Source organism: Pelodiscus sinensis, chromosome 13 (assembly GCF_052426305.1).
Source record: "Pelodiscus sinensis isolate ZL-2025 chromosome 13, ASM5242630v1, whole genome shotgun sequence".
NCBI classification, from domain to species: Eukaryota; Metazoa; Chordata; order Testudines; family Trionychidae; genus Pelodiscus; species Pelodiscus sinensis.
Window position 1 is genome coordinate 373,300 of NC_143064.1, and position 26,021 is coordinate 399,320.

Genomic DNA, 26,021 nt, shown 5'->3' on the forward strand with positions numbered 1-26,021 from the left:
CAGATCTGGGCAAAAAAGGGCTAGATTTAGCATCCTTCCTCATCCTGGCTAACAGCCATTGATGGACCTCCCCTCTGTGAACTTATTGGGTTCTTTTTTGAACCCTGTTATAGTTTTGGCCTTCACAAAATCCTCTGGCAAGGAGTTCCACAGGATGACTGTGCATTGCATGAAGAAATAAAGGAGTGATGGAGTTAAACACTTTCTTAAATAGATACTTGATTCAATTTACATACCTTGCGAATGGTCTCCAGGTCCATTGGATTAATGATCACTTTGTAATAATCTGGAACAAACTTTTTATTAACCGGATGATGAAATGGCCAAGACTACAGAAAATAAAAACAGAGATAACTGGCAACAATTCCTTGTAGAAATAATTGTTGGATCTTGGAGTCAAGAAAGAGTTTCACAAAATAATGGTCCCTAGCCGTTCAAGAAATCAGAACAAATATCTTGACTCCTATTACAATCAATTAAAAAAGGGGTGATGGGAAGAGATAGTTTTACTCTATGTTTTCACTGGAAATACTGCAGAAGCACCACTGCAGATCTGCCACTGTAGATACTACAGTGATGGGAGAGGTTCTCTCACTGTTGTAGGAAATCCATCTCCTCAGGAGATGGCAACACTGGGGTTTGGTAGGGTTTATTATAACACTCGGTGGCACAGATTTTTCCCATCACTGAGTGAAATAACTGGGTCAACTTTATTTTTTAGTGTTGACCTGATTTCAGTCACAAAATTGCAGCAGGGCATCTAGACATTGTAACCCTTATTTATGTTATCAAACGTGGATACAATATTGTAACAGCCACAAAAATGCCAACATCTGCCTATAACCTCAGGCCACAGCATCATGATTAGTGCATGTCTGCTCATCTCCAGTAAATAGGGAATGGATCTTCAGGCCTTCACTTTTAGTGCCATAGCTGTACACCTAATAATTCACAGACACACTGCATTTCAATCACATACATCTGGTACCACCATCATTTTCTGAGTGACGATGTTGTCCAATATGAAGGAAAAAGCCACTTGGTCATCATCGTCCAGGAGAGGATTAATTGCTTTCTCTAAACGAGCCAGTTTATCTTCCTTCTGAAATGAAGGAAATCTATTTATGAAGATACCCCCCAAAACACTGTGGTAACCCACCTTGCTTACTATAGACCGGGGTGGGCAAAAGGGCTTTCACAGGCCGAATCCGGCCCGTCAAGCGGGTTAATCCGGCCTGCCAAGGTCCTGCTGCTCCCCCGCCCCAGGCCAATTGGGCCCTGGGGCAGGGGAGTGCCCAAAACTTCCTCCCGTGCTGCGAGGAGCACGCTGCACTTCAAAGAGCTCCTCGCAGGGCAGGAGGAGATGTCACACGCTCCCCCGCCCCCAAATCCTGATTGGCCTGGGGGCTGGAGGAGCAAGCAAAGTTTCCTCAGCCCTCCCGCCCTCTCACCCTGCAAGGAGCGCACGGCACTTCAAAGTGCCGTACATTCATGCAGGGTGGGGCCAGGGCGAAGGAAGCTTCACACAGCTCCCCTGCCCCCAGATCCTGATTGGCCTGGGGGTGGGGGGAGCACCCGAAGCCTCCTCCCACCCTACCCCCCGCCCTGCAAGCCACGCACAGCACTTCAAAGCACCACGTGATCCTCACAGGGTGGGAGGAAGCTTCATGCGTCCCCTCTGCCCCCAAGCCAATCAGGGCCTGGGGCAGGGGAGCTGCGCAAAGCTTCCTTCACCCTGCCCCAGCCCTGCAAGGAATGCGCGGCACATCAGAGTGCCATGAAATCCTCGGAAGCTGGGAGGAGGCTTCGAGTGCTCCGCTGCTCCCAGGCCCAAAGTCTCCTTCTGCCCTACCCCTGCCCTGCGAGGAGCACACAGCAAGGTGCAGCATGAGTGCCTAGTGGGAAAGGTGGGCAAAGGTGCTCTCCCACCCCAGACCAGTCATGGTCTGCAGGTGGGGTAGCCCAGAAGAGTACTGACCCCGTCCCTTCCAGGCGGATCAAGGGCACTTCAAAACTTTTTCAAGTGTCCCCTAGCCAAAAATTATTGCCCACCCCTGCTAGTGAGACTTCTCCACTCCCCTAGCTTTCTCTAATAGCAGAACCCAGTGTAAAATTGTTCTATACGCCAGTAATTGCAAAAATGCATATAAATAAATACCCAGGGAAAAGACAGACCATCCACCTACCCCACTTATTCTTCTGTCTGCACTACCAAAACCCCTCAACCTTGATGCCACTCCCACCCTTTCCATTCTTACAGACTTGCCTCTTTCAGTTTTTCATCACAGAGGTCCAGCATGGACTGAGAGATCTGGGTCAGGGAGTGTTTCGGCCCTGCAAATACACAGCAAGTACAGTGATGCACTTAGGCATCTGTGGAAGCTTTCAGGACTGGAGGGAGGATGAAGGTCATCATCCCAGTGGCTCTAAAAGGAAAACTGATCACAAAACATGTGCGCGCAGGAGGCAAGACACTAGGAATCTCTTTGCTTGCTACCTGCATACTGATTATATTTCTCAGTGTGAAACACACCCATCATATACAATAGTGATCCCCCACTTTGGCATACACACTTACTGGAGTTTATTATGGCTATTTTAACAGAGGTTTACTCACAGTGAGTGCTGTGCCTCCATAATCACACTTGTGTCATACACCCTATAGTGCCACTGAAATTTAGGAACCTCCTAGAAAAGCAGTATCCATTGGGAATATATAAGCACCCTCTGGACTGCACCAAACCTTTGGAACAGAGGCCATGGAGTTCCCATTTCTTTCTTATAAAGCCCAGCCATGAGAGCAGCACTCTGAGGAAGGGAAGGTGGGCAGGAGCTGGGAATATACAACATGCCACAGGAGGCCAGAGTAAGTCCTGCTTGCTGCTGAATACCTGGGGCCTGGAACATTGCAAGGCTTAACACTCATACAGTGCCTAATATTGTTAGAGGACCTGTCAGATAAAAAGCTGTGCTAACAGAAGTCGTAATAGAGGACTCCCACAGAGTGGTTCAGTCAATCAGCACTCTTACCAACAGCTGCATGTGGCTCTATAAAATCTAAAGCAGGGTCGGCAACCTTTTCAGACCAAAGAGCCAAACTCCATCCAAATTCAGAACAAGTGGTCAAAGAGCCAGTATAAGAATGCCCATTTGCATAACTGAAAATATACAACTTAATATTATTGATAACGGACATTATTATGATTAATAGAATGAATGACACATTCTATTGTATTGCAGACTATTTAATGGGACTTCTGCTGCTGCATCTTTTTGCACATTTCTTTGAAGTTTGCATCATAACTAGTCAAGTCCAGGTTCATGGATGCATTCAAGCTACACAAGTAATTATGCATTTTTAAAATTCAGAATTTTTCATTTTAATTTAAAAAGTTGCATGTATTTTAGGAATGACAAAAGAGCCATATTTGGCTCGAGAGCCATAGGTAGCAGATCCCTGATCTAAAGATTCATTTTTCAAAAATAGATTTTGGGATAGGACAATCTTGAAAACAAACAAATGTAAATCACTGTAGTGAAGGCAGCCCACACCATCACGTGGTCAGCATACTTGCTTCAGTTGGGGTGAGAAATAACCACATCTTTGACTAACAGGTTTGCCAACAAAGCTCCCATGAAGACACAGCTAGCCTGGTAATAGTCCTTTTGCAGGCATAATCTGCATCTCCCCTGGGAGTTCTGCCAGCATAGCTGCATCAGCCACGCCTTAGGCTATGGCTATAAGACAGACCTTACAGCAGCACTGCTACAGCTCTGCCACCGAAGTCTCTCTTGTAGCTGCTTTTTGCCACTGGGAGAGGCTCTCCCACCAGCAGAATTAAACCACCCCCACTGAATTGCAGGAGAGGCATCCCTGCTGACAGCACTATCCACCACAGCACTTCTGCTGATAAAACTTACATCAGTCAGAGAGGGGCTCTTCACACCCGACTGACAAAAGATTTACCAACAAAAGTGATGGCATGGACAAAACCTTTGTAACAAAGGCAAGGCCTCAGGCTACAGGACATGAAGTAACAGCTTTGAAGGATGTGAACTGCCCCAGTTCATTTCCAGGAAGGTGTAAGCTCCCACTGGACAGTGTTTGAAAGAAAAGAGAAGAATGATGGTATCAAAGTGCAATCTACCAAGAATGACTCATTTTGGCTTCACCTATGGAGAGAGCTAGGGTTATGGCCAGAAACTGACAGGGTCCCTCCACTCTCCACCTGTAAATCTGCCTGCCTGCTGATAAAGCCTTAATCACTTTCTAACTGCCCAAGCCTCTTACTTTTGTTGAAATGGACAGATTTTAGAGTTCACCTCTTCCAAATTTATAACAAGCTAACTTATTATCCTCCTAGTTTCTTTGGAGAAGCCTGTTACATTCACATTGGCCTGAAAATTTCAACAGCATTAACTTTCCTGCATTCATCTTTTTGATGCAGAATGTGTGATTCCCCCCCCTTCCATGCCACAAGATTCCATACACAAGGCACATGCACAATTCCCATGGCAGTGCAACACACCTCACCAGAAGACAAACTACCTCAGTGTTTTAGGCAGTTTCCTACCATTGTACGTTGCACTGTTCTTCACAATCAGCTCCAGGTGTTCACGGAACTCTTCCCGAGAAGGGTACAGGCGTTTGCGGACATTCTCACGCAGGGTCTGCAGGTCCATAGGCCGTGTAATGATTTTGTAATAGTCTTTCACAACTTTTGCATTAACAGGTGTATGAAATGGGTATGTCTAAGGAATACAAAAATGAATGTGCATTCATTCCCATCAATCTACACAAGCAGAATACTCAGAAGATCAGAGGCCCCTTAGGGCAGTGTTTCTCAAACTTTTTTTTTTTCTTTTTTTTAAGAAAGTACTCTTTTTCCAAAAAAATCAAAAAACAAAAGAATTAAGTACCCCCAGTACCTACAGTTTTCAGACAACTTTTTTTTATACCATTGTAACACATTTGTTTAAACAACTTAATCGTAGCCAGGTGGGCAATGAAATTTTTGGGTATAAAAAGTACAGAAAGAATAAAACACCGTAAAACTTAAAACAAATTCAGTTCTCTCCAAATTTCAGTTGTATTGATGGACCCCTCAGTCTTCTCTCGAGTACCCTAAGGGCTGATTGAGAAACACTGCTTTAAGGTACAGTGATAGAAATGCAGCCATGTTAGTCTGGTGTAGCTGAAACAAAAAACAGGATTATGTAGCACTTTAAAGACTAACAAGTTGGTTTATTAGGTGATGAGCTTTCGTGGGCCAGACCCACTTCCTCAGATCAAACAGTGGAAGAAATTGGCACAACCATATATATACACCAAAGGATACAATCAAAAAAGTTAACACATATGAAAAGGACAAATCAAATTTCAGAACAGAAGGGGGATGGGGGGGGGAGGTAAATGTCTGTGAGCTAATGATATTAGAGGTGATAATTGGGGAAGCTATCTTTGTAATGGGTAAGATAATTAATGTCTTTGTTTAGACCAAGTCATAAAGTGTCAAATTTAAGCATGAATGACAGTTCAGAGGATTCTCTTTCAAGTCTGGTGTGATAAGGTCTTTGAAGCAGGATGCAGGTAATCAAGTCATTGAGACAATGTCCTTTCTGGTTGAAATGGCAAGAAACTGTTTTTTCTTTGTGATCCTGTCTAATATCTGGTTTGTGGGCATTGATTCTTTGGCAAAGTGTCTGAGACGTTTGTCCAATGTACATAGCAGACGGACACTTTCGGCACACGATAGCATAAATTATATTTCAGGATGAGCAGGAATGTGTGTTCTTGATCTTATAACTCAACTGGTTAGGTCCAGTAATGGTATCAGCAGAGTGAATGTGGACAAAGCTGGCAACGGGGTTTGTTGCAAGGGACGGTTCCAGAGTTGGTATTAGTGTGGAATGTCCTGTGGTTGTTGGTAAGAATCATCCAGCTTCAAAGACCTTTTCACACCAGACTTGAATTTTTTTGATTGTATCCTTTGGTATATTTGGTTGCACCAATTTTCTTCCACTATTTGATCTGAGGAAGTGGGTCTGGCCCACGAAAACTCATCACCTAAAAAACCATCTTGTTAGTCTTTAAAGTGCTACATAGTCCTGTTTTTTGTTTCTGCTTTAGGGTATGTGTGTATGGCATTTGAAGCGAGCCTCCCGGTCCAGTTGATAACACTTGGTTTATCAGAGCTCATGGTAGAACTCTAATAGCTACACAGATAGCACATTGAAATTCAAGTTCAGCTGAAGCTCTGGCTCGGACATCCATTCCCCCTTTTCCCCCCACACCTTTCAGAGCCCAACCTGCAACTTCAAAGTGCTGTTTGCACAGCTATTTGTAGAGCATTAGTGCTTGCTTCAAAATGCTACATAGACACATGCAGAAGACTAGCTTTATGTGACACTGTTTTTCTCCACAGAGTTTACTATTGTGTTATGACTGCCACCATTCTGAGGAAGAAGCATTCCACAAAGTCTTCAGTGGTTTTTCTTACAGAAACTAGTAAGAACCTTGACTTTGGACTCCAATTTTTGGCTTATGTTTTAAAATCAATTGCAATGCTTGCTAAAATCAGAAACAAGTAAATATTCAATACCTCTCTCCAAAACCCCACATAAAATTACAAAGCTGTATAAATTGCTGCAAAATTATCCTTTGTGTATTTGCTCTATAATTGTGCTACAGATTTTAAGCTTTTATTTTAAAACATTCATTAATCCTTACTATTGCAAAGATCATTTTCAAAGTGTGAAATAAATATAATCATATATAATATAATGTTGTCTGAGTCTGGTGACAGATTTGAAAATGTAGTAAGAAAGCAAGAAGCCTCTGTTGGATAATAACTCTGAAGGTTAATGAGAAAACATCAACATTGTGAATTATTCCGCTGCTGCTCATTTAAAACAAAACGTGAAGCTTATTCATTGCTGGATTGGTAACAGATAATAGGGTAGGAATGAAAAATTCAGGTCCCTCGCCGTAGAATAGTCCCTTCTCCACATTTCAGCTCAGACAACAGAAGGGAAATCAAAGTAGAGATATTATCTCCCCAATGCATCCATCTCCCTACTTGCCCCGATTCCAAAAGCCCCTGCTGCCATACTGCCTAGACATCTATGGTTCAGTTACTCAGTCAATTAGCCTACTCAGGACACAGAACTTTGACCATATGGACTAAACTTACATTGGGAAGATCCCTCATATCGTTGATAATGCCCTCTAGAATGGATGACAAAGTTACCATAGGATCCGTTCGTCGCCGATGGATGGACTTGTGAGGCCTCTGAAGAAATCAGAAGAGGGAAGCTGAAGTGCTTTCAAAGCTCAAAATATAAATCCAAACAAGTTCTCTGCGGGTTTCATTTTAGTTCTGTGTGTGGCTGTGCAGATAAATGCCTTACATACTGCACTATGGGCAGCCAGGAGCAATGCCTGGACTGACCAGGATGGACAATGGGACATGGAAAGACTGAAATGCACCCAATGACCATCACACTCACATTCAAATAATCGCAGTGAACAGTGGTCCCAACTCGCCGCTTTTTCTTTGGAGGAAGCTGCTGTTTGGGGAACTTCAAGACTAGTGATTTCCTGCGGACCTCATCTGCACTAGAGAAAAGCAAACAGACCTTTTATTTCCTCAGCATCTCTTAACAAGACTATTTGCACCTCAGAATCAGAACCAATCCGGTCTGGTACAACAACATGCTCAATCAAGATTTAAATAATGTATTTTCAGCAACGATACAGTATATCTAAAACCCAGCCACTTTACTCCTGGGATGCATCTTGCATCAGTCCACAGACTCCCCTCCTCACCGCCCACTCCTGCCTCCAAGTCCTGCTCTCACCTCTCAATCAGTTGCTTTCCCAAGACAATTTTGGTCCCCTCCACTTTAATGAGCTCCTCATTATCATTGTGAATAACTGTCTTTTCCAGCTCCTCCTCCTGCTCCTCTGTCATGGCAACAGGGTTGGAGGGTGGGGCATTTGTTTGGTAGTAAAGGGGACAGAATTTATTAGTCCTCATGTGTCCAATTGCACCACAAGCTCCACATTTTAACTGCAGAAAAGACAAACACGGTGAACTATTAAAATTTATTCACACAGAGTTTAAGCACAGATAGGAACTTTCATTCATCCAGTCTGACCTCTCACATATCAAGCCATTAAATTTCACCCAAGTATCCATTTTAAATCCTGTATAATTTGTACTTGGCAAAAGTATAAATTCCAGAAAGGCACCTGGTCTTAATCTTAAGGAGACAGAGAATCCACCAATTCCTTTACAGGCAAGATAGTAACCAATTTACCAGTAAGATAGCAGCTTCTTATTGGCCTGATGTTCCAGCACCAGATAAAGGAAAAAATACAGATGAGACACACGCATCAGAAAATTGCACGTGTCAGAATACCTGGGGTATTCTGACCCATGTTAAAAAGCAAAGCTAAGCATGGTATATGAGACTTATACTTGATGTTAAGACTGTACAAACAGCACCTATGTTGACAATCCTATCCATAGTTTCCTCCTCTTTCTTCTATCCAAATGAGTAGAAGGTTTGCTACAACGCTGGCTTTTCTCCCTTGGATTCCTTTGTTTCACCTGATGTTTAGCTACCTTCAGATCTGGCCGCTCCTTCATTTTCTTAGGTTTTTTCTCTGGTGGGCCCTTGAGTTTTTCTTTTTCCTGGTTCCGTTTGAGCCTCCTTAGCTGCTCCTGGATCCTGCGCCGCTCCTTCCTCATCTCCTCCCGATGCTGCTCATCAAAGAGGGCAAATTTTCGTCTGGAACACAAAGATTTGCTCAGTGGTTCTCAAACTTTTCGGCCCGTGGACGACCACTTGGCTCAATGCAAATCTTCCCGCGGACCACCAGTTGCTAATGGAAACTCACTGTTATTTACATAAATTACACCCGAGCCATTTTGCTAGTGCAGCAGCTGGGGAGAATGGTTTAATTTAAATTATTAAACAGATTAAGTGTTTTAACTTTCTCATGTTAGTTCATCAAACTTCATTTTAAATATAGTAAAATATTAATTTATGTCCAACACAAAAGGTTTAAACGTTTTCATTATTTATGGCAGGTATGGGGAACTTTGTGTTGGGGGCCACTGACCCACAGAAACATCAACTGGGGACCATACAGGTGAGAAGCAAAAAACCACCTCCAAAAAACCCCAACCCACACTGACGTGGTCCCCAACTAAGACCCCTCACTCCTCCCCCTCATGAGGTGAGGGGAAGGAACAGGGAGGACTGAGGTTCAGAGCTTCCCATTGGCCAGATTTACTTTTGTGGGGTTCTAGAATTAGTGGAAGTTAGGCTCCCTGCCATGTGAGGGAAGAAGAGGGGCTGAGCTCCCACCACAGACCGCCTGGGAGGCAGCCGCACACTGCACTTTGAGAACCACTGCTGTAGCTCTACAAGAGGCCAAGCATCCTTCTGCCAGCCCAGTTTTCCTGGGACTTGAAAACCCACAGCAGGATTCCTCCCAGAGGAGCTAGAGTGGTGCAACAGAGGCTTATCCCCAAACCTTCATGAAAACCACTAATATGTCTGTTTAAACTATTCCTACCATGCCCAGGATTTACTCTGTTTCACTGACAGAGCAGTGATCTCTACACAAGTCAGCATGGAGAGGCTGAATGGGCAGTAGAAAGATCTCTTTCTCAACACAGAAATTGTGCATACAAGTCAGCAGTACTCCCAGGAATGGATAGTCCTCGCGTGAAGGACAACCTTCAGATTCTGCCATGACTCACATGGCACTGGTCAAAGACCCTGGACAACTCAAGTCTATTTTTAGATACATTGTAGATTTACTAAACTTTAAAATCCTGATATTAAAAGAATATCAAGCATTGATATTGACCCATCCAACCTTCATTTCACCACCTCCTGCAGATGCATGATGATACAGCCTTTAATTACAGGATCACATGCTAATTTTTAGACAGGCCTCATTCAGCACACAGAAAAATTGTGCTCTCGGAATGGGTTGTTATGAAATATGCTTCTTTAACCTGATCATTTAATGTATGACCTCAGTCCTTATTTACCCTACACTATCCAAACCTTACAATGAGTACAGAATTATTTATTTCCTCATGGATTTCTCTATGTTCATCATTATAATTTTCAAGTGCTTCATAAACATTAATGAATTCCTCTTTACAACACCTCTCTGAGCTAAAAGGAGGGTATTATCCTGATTTTTCCAGATTAATCCCTCTGTGTGACAGTTTCCAAAGGCAAAACTGGCAGAAGTGATTGCTAATTTGGGGCACCCAATGTGAGATGCTTAGTACCCAATTTTTTGGAGTATTTAAATTTGTATATGTTCAATGCACATGAAGTTGTGTTGCAAATGAGTGCGCACACAACTTTTACAAATGAGGCCCCCAAAGTTTCAGGTTAGGATCACAGAAAATGAGGTACACACAGTGCCCATCCTGAAAAGTTTGTAGCAGAAGTATGGATAGAATCCAATTCGCAACGGTGATCTCACTGCCTGAACACAAGATCATTCTCTCTCTTCCAGAGATCCCTTACCTCATTTACTTAACACTTTTCCATTTCTGTTATAGGTGAGGTATAAGAACATCTGGACAACGTTCTCACATACTACATAACCCTGATTCATGTCTTAGTGCAGTCCACCCTGTGTAAAACACAGTATGAGACCTCAACTAAAGACGATCATAAAGGATATACACAAGGCAGCCAGTTACAGGTTCCGTTAGCAGCCTATGTTTTTTTTTTAATAAAGCAAACAAAAATCAAAAAATTCTATCATGTGGAACCATAAGAATCCCTACATCAGTCTTAGCAGGATTGAAAACTTTAGTTCTACAAAACAGTCCTCTGCCACTTGAGCTACATGTAACTAGTAGCAGCAGTAAGCTTTTATCCCTATGGAATGGTCACCAAATGGGGAGACAAACTTTGGCTTTTATAAAGCTTTTTGCTAGTCAGCAGAAAACACAGACTCTGGAATTCCGGGTTCTGTTCCAGGTTTTGGTGAGGGGCTGTTTCAGATGCTTTCTACCTATCCTTGTTGCTTGAACCACCCCCTACAGCCAAAATGAGCCTCTGTACAAGAAAACAAACCTAGTCACTGAAGCACTTGACTGGCACATGCTTAATCAATTTGTGGAGGAGAATTTATCTACCAGCTTCTGACAAACTTCTGAACACATGCAAATATTTTCAGAGGCTTACCTACAACTCAGGTGGAATGGTATTTCACACATACAGGAAAAAAGGCAACCCTAAGACACGAAGGCAGCTCCTTGCCAATGTTCAAATTCATACATGAAAGCAGAAAGGTGCCAGTGCTTCTCAAAACATGGCCATAATAATTTACACTGGCAAAACATTTCCATTGACTCAAGTGCTGACTCATCTTTGTTTCAACTTTCAAAAAATTTCAGCCAGAGACAGACATAGCATGAAAGTTTTCAGCCCAAATGATTAAAGCTTAGCAGAATTATAAAGCAACTGGACAGAGACTAACAATGGAAAGTGTAAGGCCGGGTGGGCAAGATACGTCTTACAGGCCACATTTGGCCATCAAGCCACCAGTTGCAGCCCATGGACCACCCTGCCGGAACCCTCAGGCACACATCAACCACTGTTTTAAGCGTAGGGCTGCTATGTGTGCCTCTCTGCTCTGGAGGGAAGGGGAGGCTTTATGTTATCTCCCTGCCCCAGCCAATCCTCAGCTCCTATTGGCTGGAAACAACCAGCCAACAGGAGCCAAGAGATTGGCCTGGGGGATGGGGGCAGTACAAGCCTCTCCCCTAGGGTTGCCAGATGGTTTCAACAAAAATACTGGACACACCTGACATTACATCACAATCTTCATTACATCTTATTTAGAAAATACCGGACATTTATATTTTCTCAGTTTGTTTCCTGAATAGAAAGCTCAAATACTGGACTGTCCAGTTCAAAACTGGACACTGGCAACCCTACTCTCTCCCCTCCTGGAGCGGAGAGCCACATGGAGGAAGCAGCCTGCAGTTTTATGCTATGTAGGGCTGCAGCAGGCAGGGAGCTTAGCCTGCCTTTGGATGCTGCAGGCCAGGAGACACTTAGGTAAGCGCCTCCCAGCCAGAACATGCCTCTGGCACCCTTGCCTCTCCTACACCCCAACTCCTTCCCCCAAGTCACCATCCAAACCCTCTGCACCTTCCCGACCTTGGTCACAACCCCCTCCTCCATCCAAGCTCCCTCTCCGACCTCACACCGCCTCCTGAACCCCAGCCCCTTACCCCATGTGCTCTTCTGCACCCAAACTCCATCCTAGACCCTACATCTCCTCCACAGAAAAGTGCAGCCCTTGACTACTTTCCAAAATTTTGGAGTGGCCCCCCACCAAAAATTGACCACCCCTCATGTGAGGCAACCTTAACTAGATGAGTAGCTGCTTGCTTCACCTATAATAATCCCAGATACCAGCACTGCTGAGCAAATGAAACCTTATTAAGAGACAACACATTTTAAATGTAAAGAGGAAATCACTGGTTCTTGGACAACTGCATTATTGGAGATTTTCACTTCTCCCTCTGGCTATGTCCAGTTCCTAATGCTTGAGCCCTGCTCCACATGCCATAAGGAACAGTCATGCAGCAGCACAAGAGCCATCCCACCCACAGCCATTCAATTATTCATTACTAGCACACTGACCCAGCATTTCTCGAGTCCTAAAGGAGGGGTTCAATACAGGGGCTGGAGGAGTGAAGCGTCAGGGCAGGGGGTGGAGGATGTGGAGAGCTCTGGGCGGGTGGGACTCAGGGCAGATAGCGGGGTTGCAGGAGTCAGGGCAGGGCTCGGGGTCACGCTGCCTGGCCAGCAGCAGGTAGGGTAGATGATGTCATTTGGAGCCGACCACTCGGTTCGTAATGCACCCGCCCCGTGGTCATTCAATAGTATAAACCATCAGTGCTAACAGACCCCTCCCCTTTCCATTTTATGAGAAGCAATCCCATTCCATGCACATCCAAACCCTGGGCTTGCTGTAAGTTATAAGAGGAAGATGCATATCAAAGCTGTGGTCCTAGCTCTTAGCATTTAGGACAGTGGTTCCCAACCTTTCCTATACCAGGGAGAGGCAAACCCACGCACAAACGTTTGGCAGACTGGTAACATTTGCATTATGCAAACATGCAAATAAAATGTTACCAGTCCACCAAAAGCCCCAACCCCCACCACCCACCAGTTCCAGCCATTGACTCCATAGTCTCCTGCACCCAACTCCCCCAGAACCAGCCCCCACCCAAGAGCCCACCCACCAGACTCCCCAGTGTCAGCCTCCTGTTTCCAGAGCCCCACTTCACCCACTCCCCCAGAACCCTCCCCAGTCCCTAATATTAGCCCCCTCCCTAGAGCCCCCCAGTGCCAGCCCTGCTTCCATAGTTTCCCCACTACTAGCCCTGGCCCCCCAGTGCTAGTTCCCCACCCCAGATGCCCCAGTGGTCCCCAGCCTCTTAGAGCTCCCCACCCCCAGAGCCTCCAGTGCCTCCCTCCCCCCCTCACTAAGCCCTGCACTGTCTCCCAGCTGCTGCCCAGGTCACAGCTGCTCTAAGGCTGCCATGCTAGGCTCCAGACAGCCCTCTCGACACACAACAGAGCGCTCTTCCATATCCGGGAAAAGACCCGTCCCTGCCCAGCACTGGCTGGCTGAGAGACAGGGCAGGACACTCCTCTCCCAATAGCCGTGGCAGAGCCGTGTAGCCCAGCCCCGACCCCCAAAGCCACCATGGCCTGGCATCCAGTGGTCCATGGAACAGCAGTTGGGAACCGCTGATTTAGGAGTTCTTGAACAGACGGACAGACAGATTCTTTCAAATATATAGTAGTTCTTTCAGCAGGAATTCCCTCAGAGTCAGGAACATTCTACATTACTCTGAACACCAGAAGGAAATGAAGAATCTTCTAAGGTCTTACATGAATTCTTCATCCTTTGTGGTCCGTATTCGGCTGTAGGCATCAATTACAGAGGGCTTACGAACTGTCTCACATCGCACGTACTCTTTTCCATCCTCATCACGAAATGTGCGATAGATTTTGAGGCGACGGCCAGTGGCAGAAGAATTGAGACTGGTTACAGAGGCAGTGTCATCATCTTTGTGAGAGCCTGCTGAGGTGCCTGAAGCTGATGTTACAAGAAAAGATTATGTTAGTGGTTTCCAAAACAGTCCACACGTTAGACATCTCAAATTTTACATTTCTTTTATCCTCAGAGATCATGAGACATCAATACCAGAGAACAGGGACAAACTTGTTTGCTTGAGAATCTCAGATACCATCTCTAGAATCCAGGATACAGTCGTATGGCATACAGATGCCATGGTAATGAGCAGAAAGATACGACGAGAAGCTAGAGAGATTTATCTATACGGGTTTTTTTCTGGATTTCACAAGAATTTCACATATTAACTTGGGGGATGTTAAATCATGCCATCCAAATATTATATAAATATCTACATCATGCACATTTAGCTTATCATTTCTTCCATTGTAACTTCAGCCTAGACATCTGCACTATGTATCTGCTCTAGACATGAGAAAGAAAGATCAGACAGATGAATCCAAGATATAGCAGTAATGCAAAGGCAAGAATAAACAATGAACACCTGATCCTTATAAACACTTCTCATAATACGCAACCCATCACATTGAAAGAAAGGAAAACAACTGGGTTAGCCAGGCCCACACAGCTTCCTGGAAGAAGAGTTCAGGAAAAAGTTCTCCTGTAAAGGGGTCTCTAAGGAAGGCTTACTCACTTGGTAGTGACTGAAGTTTTTCGAGATGGAATACTTCAGAGTGCACTTGTGCCCCAACAGCCAAGGACTGGAGATTTTTCCCTAGGAGTTCATGTGGTCCATGCATCCACTCCAGCTCTCATCATCATCCATACCAAGGGAATAAAGGAGGCTGCTGGAACACTGCTATTATTGTTCCTTCTTCACTGTCAGGTCTCAGTACAGGGGAAACCAGACAGCAGGGAAAAGTGAGTGGGTAGCGTACTGCACGTAGGGAAAACGACAGGGAAAACGACTCTCAAAGAACTCACATCACTGCAAGATGAGTTACCTCTCCTCCTTCAAATGATTGTGTCTATATATTGTGCACTTCAGAAGATTTACAAGCAGCATCTTCGTAAAGAGATATGTGCCTGGTGTTCAAAAGATAGTGGAACTTCGTTGCTTGGAGAGGAATCAGAATCAGCTGCTTGCAAACGTCCACAGTGTCTAATAACATCTCTATGTTATTCCCAAGACACAACGTTGCAGACATCAGAAAGGGGCAATTTTTAAGGAAGACTACTGATGTTGTCTGAGGTCCAAGTGAAATCAGTTCTCAGGGAAACATTATGTATTTCACAGAGTTGGATATACCTGTGATCCATTTCAAAAGCCTCTGGGACGATATGGCCTCTGTTCCACAAGAGAGAGAGTCTAGGGGACTCTCAAAATTAAAGTTTACTTAAAAGTAAATATCCCCCAATTCTTCTGGCCAGCATGACAGCAACCAGAAATGCTACCTTCATAGAAAGATATAGTAGAGAGCAGAATGCCAAGGGTCAAATGGTGACTTAAGAAGGGTTGATCAATCAATCAAACTTAAAATCCCAAGTTGGTACTGGTTTTGCCACTAAAGGGAAGATTCAAAAGCATATCCTTTTGGAAACAGAATGATTAAATGGGGAGAAAAAATAGTTAAGAGGCTACTCAAGGATGAAATGTGCTGAGGCCTCCTAAGAGCTGCTACAGGATTGTCTTAGATTATGATGATTACACTGAAACATAAATTTTCCCAATTCACTTTATAACATTTCCTGGTAGAGTTCTTTGGGAGGCTGTGCAGGATGGCTTAGATATCAGACAAACAAGACAGGCCTCCTATAATGGCAACATTCACCCAAATATCATGGTGTTAAAACTTTTTCCTGGGTTAGTAGCTCACATTTCAGGTGAAGGCAGAAAAGAAGTTGGACAAACAGTGGTGGAAGCATCAGGCAACAAAATCATCAGGCACAACCCATTGTCACAAGAATGATTCAGGGGCACGATTGAAGGCCACAGTGAGGCTGCGAGGCCATCTGCAGTGCTAAATTAGGCAGCATGTGGTGTGGTGCCCACAATCGTACTGGTGGGAGGGAGGATGATTCCGAAGGGATGCTGGCAGACCTTACACTGGCTAAGGCCCAGGATGGAGAGCAGGTACTACAGCCTCTCCGGTGCTGGGGGATGCCGGATGAGACCAACCTAGGAAACTGTAGAGAATGTCCAAAGCAGTGGGTTGGGGACTGACCCATGGTGGCTTTGACTGAGGCAACCGAGACCACTGGTGGGGAGCTGATACCCGGTCCTGGGAAGAGGATTGAAACCTGGAGACCCTCTGTTGCATCCCAGATAGCACTGTGTTGGTAAGTACTGGCGGAACAGGGAGTGGTGCCGTCCGTATCGGCGGGATCTGCCCCTGGGAGCAGCTACTCATGCACAACGAGCGACTGGCTCTAGCATGCCTTGGCTGCTGGGGAGCGGGGGAAAGCGTGTGCCTCCGAAGGTCTACACCTGATGGGTGATGCTTGAGCTACAGCATGTAACCCGTCTCTCCCTTACTAACCATGCAGGGCTGTGGGAATCTCTTCTAACCAACCTTGTGGGGGAGCAGGAGCACCATGTACTCTGTTACTGAGGCACCAATGAGGGCTTCCCTCTATGTCAAGGCTCTGGTGGGACCAGGATGGAACCAGTGTCCTGTGCCGACTGAAATGCCTCTGGGGTGGAGGGACCCTGGATGCCCAAAGAAGGTGGCAGAAATAAGGGGAACTGTTCTATTCCACCTGGAGTGCTAGCTTGCCCAGCACCCTGTCTTTGTCCATTGTTTGTACTTCTCCTCTCGTAGAGTCAAGGGCTTGTCTTTGCCCACCTTCTTGGTCCTCTTCTCTGGGACCACTGAAGATACCCGATGCGATTTGACAATGGCGCCAGGGGAGCGCTCCATCAGCTGGATAACTCTGTCCTTAACAGTCCTAAGTTGGAAAGACCTGCAGATACAGCACTTCTCAGTAATGTGGGATTCACCTAGACCACTAGGGCAGTTGCCGTATGGGTTGCTAACTGGCACAGGCCTGCAGCAGTTTGCACACAATTTGAATTTGGGAGACTAGGGCATGCCCTGTCCCCAGGCAGAGTCCCAGCAGGGACTATGTACAAAGTTCTAACAACAGCTAAAGACTAGAAACTATTTACAACTCAATAAGAGGGACCTAACAGAAGAAGCGCTGCACCTATGGCTGTAGCAACAGGTCCTTGGTAAAGTGTTTTGAGATTTACTGATGAAAAGCACTAAGTACTAATTATTTTCATTATCTCACTACAACAGCAATTCAGCTACAAACCTAATCATATAGTTACAACTGCCTATATGACCTCTAACTTTCAACAATTTTTTTGTTAACACCCCAACCAAAAAACTTAGCAAATTCACTTACAAAAAACTTCATTAACACAGAGTTAAGTTGCCTGGTGATATTTTGTGCCTTTCCAGAATGTCACGTTCACCAAAACTAACTTCTGTAAACCAGGAATGAAGAGCAAGATACACACCCAGACAACCTTAACTCAGCCCTCTAAGTGATGCTTCAATATGGTAATAAAACATAGTCCCACTCTGTCTTTGCACTGTATTGCATAGGAACTATTTGCATTTGCCCTAAGCTCACATAGCCTACCCTCTAGAAAAAACACCATCTATGGTGTTTATCTTATTGATAAACTAGGCAAATATAACTTAGATAGGGCCACGATAAGGTGGGTGCATAATTGGCTGGATAACCGTAGTCAGAGAGTTGTTGTTAACGGTTCTAAATCCTGCTGGAAAGGGATAACAAGTGGAGTTCCTCAAGGGTCTGTTTTGGGACCCGTACTATTCAATATCTTCATCAATGATGTAGATATTGGGATAGAGAGTACTCTTATTAAGTTTGCAGATGATACCAAACTGGGTGGGGTTGCGACTTCTTTGGAGGATAGGGACATAATTCAAAATGACCTTAGCAAGTTAGAGAAATGGTCAGAGGTAAACAGGATGAGGTTTAATAAAGAGAAATGCAAAGTGCTCCACTTAGGAAGGAACAATCAGTTCCATACAGACAAGATGGGAAGCGACTGTCTAGGAAGGAGCATGGCGGAAAGGGATCTAGGGGTCATAGTGGACCACAAGTTGAATATGAGTCAACAGTGTGATGCTGTTGCAAAAAAAGCAAATATGATTCTAGGTTGTATCAACAGGTGTGTTGTAAGCAAAACTCGTGAAGTCATTCTGCCGCTCTATTCTGCACTAGTTAGGCCTCAGCTGGAGTACTGTGTCCAGTTCTGGGCGCCACATTTCAAGAAAGATGTGGAGAAATTGGAAAGGGTACAGAGAAGAGCGACAAGAATGATTAAAGGTCTAGAGAACATGACCTATGAAGCCAGGCTTCATGAACTGGGCTTGTTTAGTTTGGAAAAAAGAAGATTAAGGGGGGACATGATAGCGGTTTTTAAATATCTAAAAGGGTGTCACAAGGAGGAAGGCGAAAATTTGTTCCTCTTGGTTTCTGAGGACAGGACAAGGAGTAATGGGCTTAAAGTGCAGCAGGGGAGGTTTAGATTGGACATTAGGAAAAAATTCCTAACTGTCAGGGTGATCAAATATTGGAATAAATTGCCAAGGGAGGTGGTGGAATCTCCCTCTCTGGAGATATTTAAGAACAGGTTAGATAGACATCTGTCAGGGATGGTGTAGACGGAGCTTGATCCTGCCTTGAGGGCGGGGGGCTGGACTCAATGACCTCTCGAGGTCCCTTCCAGTCCTATGATTCTATGATTCTATGGTAAAAGTTACAGCACCTTCAACCACTTTTGCAATCTCTTATGGACACAATGCTATTTAATATTATACTTCTACTTGCATTCATTAAACCGACACTCATCTCCCTCTGAACTGCTGACAATGCCCGTGGTAAGACCAGCTCTGTGCCCCACTAACAAAACCTACACAAACACAGTACTGAAATGAGGCATACTGGATGTCTCAACCTATACAAGCAATTTTTACAGTTTAACCCACACACAGGGTGAAAAACCATTGCCTTGTGTTCCATTATTCTTCAGAGAGGTCTGCTGACTCTTCTGAGTAGAAAGCAGCAACTGACATCCCAAGCCAATCAGGCAAAACTCAATAGCTTTATAAACTATAAAGTCTGCAGGCAAAGGGAACACAGTAGATATTCATCTTCACACCTCTAGCATTAAGCTAATCCATCTAACTGCTTGGAGACAGGAAGACGATAGTACTCTTCACCACTCGCAAAGTAGCACATCTGTAAATAATCATTATGACGATAATTATGCACCTTCCTGGGATGCACAGTTCAGACAGGACACTAGGCTATACAGAGCACTGGTCTGGTCCAATATAGCAATTCATAGATTCTCTCAAGATTTTTTTTCTACACCATCACCACATCTGCCCCTCACACTCCTCTTGTTGCAATACTCACACAGTCCTTTTTTGTCTCTCCTGTCCTTTTTGCTCCTTTCCTTGTCATTGCCACTGTCTTCCCCCAGAAGCATCCTCTGCAGTTCCTTCCGCTCCTGTTCTTCTCTCTCCCGAGATAGCTGAGAGCTAGTTTTCTTGTTCTGTAACATATTCTCAATATTTTTTCCCATCTCTTCGAAGTCACTGTCCTCAGCTGAGCTGCTGTCTGTGTCTGTTGATAAGATCTCAGTTGATTCTAAAACTCTGAAACAGGAAACGGCTTTAAGTTACTTTATAAGCTACACATGCCTCGCCATCTACCGTCCACATGAAAATGGGATGACAAAAGTGACAGCACTAGACAGGAAACCAGCCCTGCCAAATAGTAGCCTGGAATGTACATGCAACCCTCCAAAATCAGCTCTTCGGATTTCAGAAGGATCCCAAACTCAATGCCCCCTTCTCATCCAATTGTTCTCCTTTCCCCACTGATAGTCCAATGATCTGCCTACCCTACTGGCTCTCAGACCAAGATTTTGGTTGAAGAACCTGGGGCTGATCCACACTGAAAAGTTACAGCTACATAACTACATGTCTCTGATAGAAATGTAACCGTGTTAGTCTGGTGTAGCTGAATCAAAAAACAGGACTATGTAGCACTTTAAAGACTAACAAGATGGTTTAATAGGTGATGAGCTTTCGTGGGCCAGACCCACTACCTCAGATCAAACAGTGGAAGAAAATTGTCACAACCATATATACCAAAGGATACAATTTAAAAAAATGAACACATATGAAAAGGACAAATCAAATTTCAGAACAGAAGAGGGATGGGGGGGGAGGGGGAAGTAAATGTCTGTGACCTAATGATATTAGAGGTGATAATTGGGGAAGCTAGCTTTGTAATGGGTAAGATAATTAGCATCTTTATTCAAACTTGAGTGTAAAGTGTCGAATTTAAGCATGAAAGACAGTTCAGAGGATTCTCTTTCAAGTGAAGTCTTAAAAGGCCTTTGAAGCAGGATGCAGGTAATCAAGTCGCTGAGACAGTGTCCTTTCTGGTTGAAATGGCGAGAAACTTTTTTCTTTGTGATCCTGTCTGATATCTGTTTTGTGGGCATTGATTCTTTGGCGAAGTGTCAGACGTTTGTTCAATGTACATAGCAGACGGACACTTTCGGCACATGATATTGTGCACACGATACTGTTTTATCCAGCTATAGACTCTCTTCTCAAACTCTATGCAACCAACACCCCCAGCTATCTACGAGATACTACTGACTTCCGAAAGAAACTACAAAACATCGATAACCTCCCCAATAACACCATCCTTGCCACCATGGATGTAGAAGCTCTATACACCAACATCCCACATGAAGACGGATTACAAGCAATTAGAAACACTATCCCAGAGGACACCACTGCCAATCTGATAGCAGACCTATGTAACTTTGTTCTCACCCACAATTATTTCCAGTTTGAGAAAAACGTATACCTCCAGATCAGCGGCACAGCCATGGGTACACGCATGGCCCCATAGTATGCTAATATCTTTATGGCTGACCTAGAACATTTCCTCAGCTCCCGTCCCCTTTTACTCCTTCTCTACTTACGCTACATCGATGACATCTTTATGATCTGGACGCATGGCCAACAAACACTGGAGACATTCCACAGAGATTTTAACAATCTACACCCCACCATCAACCTCAGCCTGGACCATTCTATACAAGAGATCCATTTCCTGGACACCACAGTACAAATCAGCAATGGAAAATTAGACACCACTCTCTACAGAAAACCCACCGACTCATACAGTTACCTACATGCTTCCAGCTCCCATCCAGCACACACCATACGAGGCATCATTTATAGCCAAGCCCTTCGATACAACCGCATCTGCTCTAATCCCACTGACAGGGACCAGAAACTTCAGGATCTCTACCAAGCATTTATAAACCTCAACTACCCACCCGAAGAAATGAAAAAGCAAATAGAAAGAGCCAGACGAATACCTAGAAACCATCTCCTTCAAGACAGACCCAAGAAAACCAACAATAGAACACCACTTCTCATCACCTACAGCTCCCAACTTAAACCTGTCCAACACATTATCAATCAACTACAGCCTATACTGGAACAGGACACTAAACTCCGAGAGGCTCTGGGAGACAGACCCATAGTCTCCTATAGACAACCACCTAACCTCAAGATGATTCTTACCAACAACCACAGGGCATACCACACTAATACCAACCCTGGTATCTTCCCTTGCAACAAACCCCGTTGCCAGCTTTGTCCACATATTCACTCTGCTGATACCATTATTGGACCTAACCAAGTGAGTTAGAAGATCAAGAACACATTCCTGCGCATCCAGAAATATAATTTATGCAATAATTTATAGGGACTACGGCCTATAATGGCAAGGAGAAAGGAGGGTCAGGGCACAACAGGGAGGCAAGATCCAATCAGTATCTTAGATACCTATATACAAATGCGAGAAGTATGGGTAATAAGCAGGAAGAACTGGAATTGCTAACCAATAAATACAACTATGATATCATTGGTATTACAGAAACCTGGTGGGATGGGACGCACGATTGGAATGTTGGTATGGAAGGGTACAGCTTGCTCAGGAAGGACAGACAGGGAAAAAAGGGAGGAGGGGTTGCCTTGTATATTAAAAATGTACACACTTGGACTGAAGTGGAGATGAACGTAGGAGATAGCTGTGTAGAGAGTCTCTGGGTTAAGCTAAAAGGGGTAAAAAATGAGGGTGATGTCATGCTAGGAGTCTACTACAGGCCACCTAGCCAGGTGGAAGAGGTGGATGAGGCCTTTTTTAAACAATTAACAAAACTATCCAAAGCCCAAGATTTGGTGGTGATGGGGGACTTCAACTATCCAGACATATGTTGGGAAACTAACACAGCGGGGCACAGGCTATCCAATAAGTTTCTGGACTGCATTGGAGACAACTTTCTGTTTCAGAAGGTTGAAAAAGCTACCAGAGGAGAAGCTGTTCTGGATTTGATTTTAACAAATAGGGAGGAACTAGTTGAGAACTTGAAAGTGGAAGACAGTATGGGGGACAGCGATCATGAAATAACAGAGTTCATGATCTTAAGGAAAGGTAGAAGGGAGACCAGCACAATTGAGGTAATGGATTTCAGGAAGGCAGATTTTGATCAGCTCAGAGAACTTGTAGGTAAGGTCCCATGGGAAGCAAGACTGAAGGGAAAAACAACTGAGGAGAGTTGGAAGTATTTCAAAGGGACGTTGTTAAGGGCCCAAAAGAAAACAATTCCGCTGTGTAGGAAAGATAGAAAATATGGCAAAAGACCAGCTTGGCTTAACAAGGAGATCTTGCATGATCTCAAAATAAAAAAGGAGTCATATAAAAAATGGAAACTAGGACAAATAACAAAGGATGAATATAGGCAAGCAACACGGAAATGCAGGGGCAAGATTAGAAAGGCAAAGGCACAAAATGAGATCAAACTAGCTACAGGCATAAAGGGAAACAAGAAGACCTTTTATAAATACATTAGAAGCAAGAGGAAGACCAAGGACAGGGTAGGCCCACTGCTCAGTGAGGCGGGAGAAGCAGTAACAGGAAACTTGAAAATGGCGGAGATGCTCAATGACTTATGTGTTTCGGTCTTCACCGAGAAGTCTGGAGGTGTGCCTAACGTAGTGAATACAAGTAGAGAGAGGGTAAGTTTAGAAGATAGGATACACAAAGAACAAGTTAAAAATCACTTAGGAAAGTTAGATGTCAGCAAGTCACCAGGTCCTGATGAAATACATCCCAGGATACTCAAGGAGCTGATAGAGGAGGTATCTGAGCCTTTAGCTATGATCTTTGAAAAGTCATGGAAGACAGGGGAGATTCCAGAAGACTGGAAATGGGCAAATATTGTGCCCATCTATAAAAAGAGGAAGAACAACAACCCAGGAAACTACAGACTGGTCAGTTTAACGTCTGTCCCAGGGAAGATAATGGACCAGGTAATTAAGGAAATCATATGCAAACACTTGGAAGGTAATAAAGTGATAGGGAATAGCCAGCATGGGTTTGTGAAGAACAAGTCATGCCAAACTAATCTGATAGCTTTCTTTGATAGGATAACAAGCCTTGTGGATAAGGGAGAAGCGGTGGATGTCATATACCTAGACTTTAGTAAGGCATTTGATACGGTCTCGCATGATATTCTTATTGATAAACTAGGCAAGTATAACTTAGATAGGGCCACGATAAGGTGGATGCATAACTGGCTGGATAACTGTAGTCAGAGAGTTGTTGTTAACGGTGCTAAATCCTGCTGGAAAGGGATAACAAGTGGAGTTCCGCAAGGGTCTGTTTTGGGACCCGTACTGTTCAATATCTTCATCAATGATGTAGATATTGGGATAGAGAGTACGCTTATTAAGTTTGCAGATGATACCAAACTGGGTGGGGTTGCGACTTCTTTGGAGGATAGGGACATAATTCAAAATGACCTTAGCAAGTTAGAGAAATGGTCAGAGGTAAACAGGATGAGGTTTAATAAAGAGAAATGCAAAGTGCTCCACTTAGGAAGGAACAATCAGTTCCATACAGACAAGATGGGAAGCGACTGTCTAGGAAGGAGCATGGCGGAAAGGGATCTAGGGGTCATAGTGGACCACAAGTTGAATATGAGTCAACAGTGTGATGCTGTTGCAAAAAAAGCAAATATGATTCTAGGTTGTATCAACAGGTGTGTTGTAAGCAAAACTCGTGAAGTCATTCTGCCGCTCTACTCTGCACTAGTTAGGCCTCAGCTGGAGTACTGTGTCCAGTTCTGGGCGCCACATTTCAAGAAAGATGTGGAGAAATTGGAAAGGGTACAGAGAAGAGCGACAAGAATGATTAAAGGTCTAGAGAACATGACCTATGAAGCCAGGCTTCATGAACTGGGCTTGTTTAGTTTGGAAAAAAGAAGATTAAGGGGGACATGATAGCGGTTTTCAAATATCTAAAAGGGTGTCACCAGGAGGAAGGAGAAAATTTGTTCCTCTTGGTTTCTGAGGACAGGACAAGGAGTAATGGGCTTAAAGTGCAGCAAGGGAGGTTTAGATTGGACATTAGGAAAAAAATTCCTAACTGTCAGGGTGGTCAAATATTGGAATAAATTGCCAAGGGAGGTGGTGGAATCTCCCTCTCTGGAGATATTTAAGAACAGGTTAGATAGACATCTGTCAGGGATGGTGTAGACGGAGCTTGGTCCTGCCTTGAGGGTGGGGGGCTGGACTCGATGACCTCTCGAGGTCCCTTCCAGTCCTATGATTCTATGTGCCGAAAGTGTCCGTCTGCTATGTACATTAGACAAATGTCTCAGACACTTCGCCAAAGGATCAATGCCCACAAAACAGATATCAGACAGGATCACAAAGAAAAACCGTTTCTTGCCATTTCAACCAGAAAGGACATTGTCTCAACGACTTGATTACCTGCATCCTGCTTCAAAGGCCTTTTAAGACTTCACTTGAAATAATCCTCTGAACTGTCATTCATGCTTAAATTCGACACTTTACACTCAAGTTTGAATAAAGTATCAGAGGGGTAACCGTGTTAGTTTGAATAAAGACGCTAATTATCTTATCCATTACAAAGATAGCTTCCTCAATTATCACCTCTAATATCATTAGCTCACAGACATTTACTCCCCCCCCCCCCCATCTGTTCTGAAATTTGATTTGTCCTTTTCATGTGTGTTCATTTTTTTAATTGTATCCTTTGGTATATATGGTTGTGACAATTTTCTTCCACTATTTGATCTGAGGAAGTGGGTCTGGCCCACGAAAGCTCATCACCTATTAAACTATCTTGTTAGTCTTTAAAGTGCTACATAGTCCTGTTTTTTGTTACATGTCTCAGGGCTGTCAAAAATCAACATCCGTTAGAGCAGGCCTGGGCAAAATACCCTCCAGGGGCTGGATTCAGCCTGCCAAGCTACCAGATCCAGCTCACAGACACAGCAGGGAACTCAGGCAGACTCCCAGCCTGCCCTCCGCATGCTGCTGAGATGGGGCTGTTGTAGGGCTGTTTGACCAACTGTGAGCACAGGAGAGGGAGGAAAAGGTTAACACGCTTTTCCCACTCCCAGAATACCACCATTGGCTGGTTTCTGGCCGCTTGGAGCTGCTGGTTTCAACAGGCAGCTTGGGAAGCACCTCCCTCCCCACCGCCTCATTGCCCCTCAGGCTCTCGTAGCTGTTCAAAAATCACATAGCCCCTGCAGCCAGTGTGGGGGTGAGGCAGGCAAAGAGTCTGAGAAAGATTCTCGCTGGGAGTCAAGCAGGTACATCTCCCAGTTAGAGCCTGCCTCTGCCCCCTCTCCTGCATCCATATCTCCCTCCCAGATCCTGCACCTCATTCCCCTGCCCAAGATAACCCAAAGCCCTGCACCCATGTCCCCTAACCCAAGTCACAACTGCCTCCT

General features: G+C 44.4%; 1 protein-coding gene across 4 annotated transcripts in view; it reads right to left on the reverse strand.

Annotated features, from left to right (window-relative positions):
• Positions 1-26,021, reverse strand: part of TAF1 (TATA-box binding protein associated factor 1) — a 137,040-nt gene that overhangs the window by 35,114 nt on the left and 75,905 nt on the right. For all 4 annotated transcript variants that reach the window (XM_075917992.2, XM_075917993.2, XM_075917994.2 and 1 more), the window contains exons 23-32: positions 19,574-19,815; positions 13,966-14,173; positions 8,631-8,796; positions 7,861-8,072; positions 7,510-7,618; positions 7,194-7,292; positions 4,575-4,752; positions 2,267-2,334; positions 980-1,102; positions 237-329 (exon numbers count right to left, since the gene is read on the reverse strand). In XM_075917992.2, the coding sequence (XP_075774107.2) occupies positions 237-329; positions 980-1,102; positions 2,267-2,334; positions 4,575-4,752; positions 7,194-7,292; positions 7,510-7,618; positions 7,861-8,072; positions 8,631-8,796; positions 13,966-14,173; positions 19,574-19,815 (1,498 nt within the window). The remainder of the gene's footprint in view (positions 1-236; positions 330-979; positions 1,103-2,266; positions 2,335-4,574; positions 4,753-7,193; positions 7,293-7,509; positions 7,619-7,860; positions 8,073-8,630; positions 8,797-13,965; positions 14,174-19,573; positions 19,816-26,021) is intronic.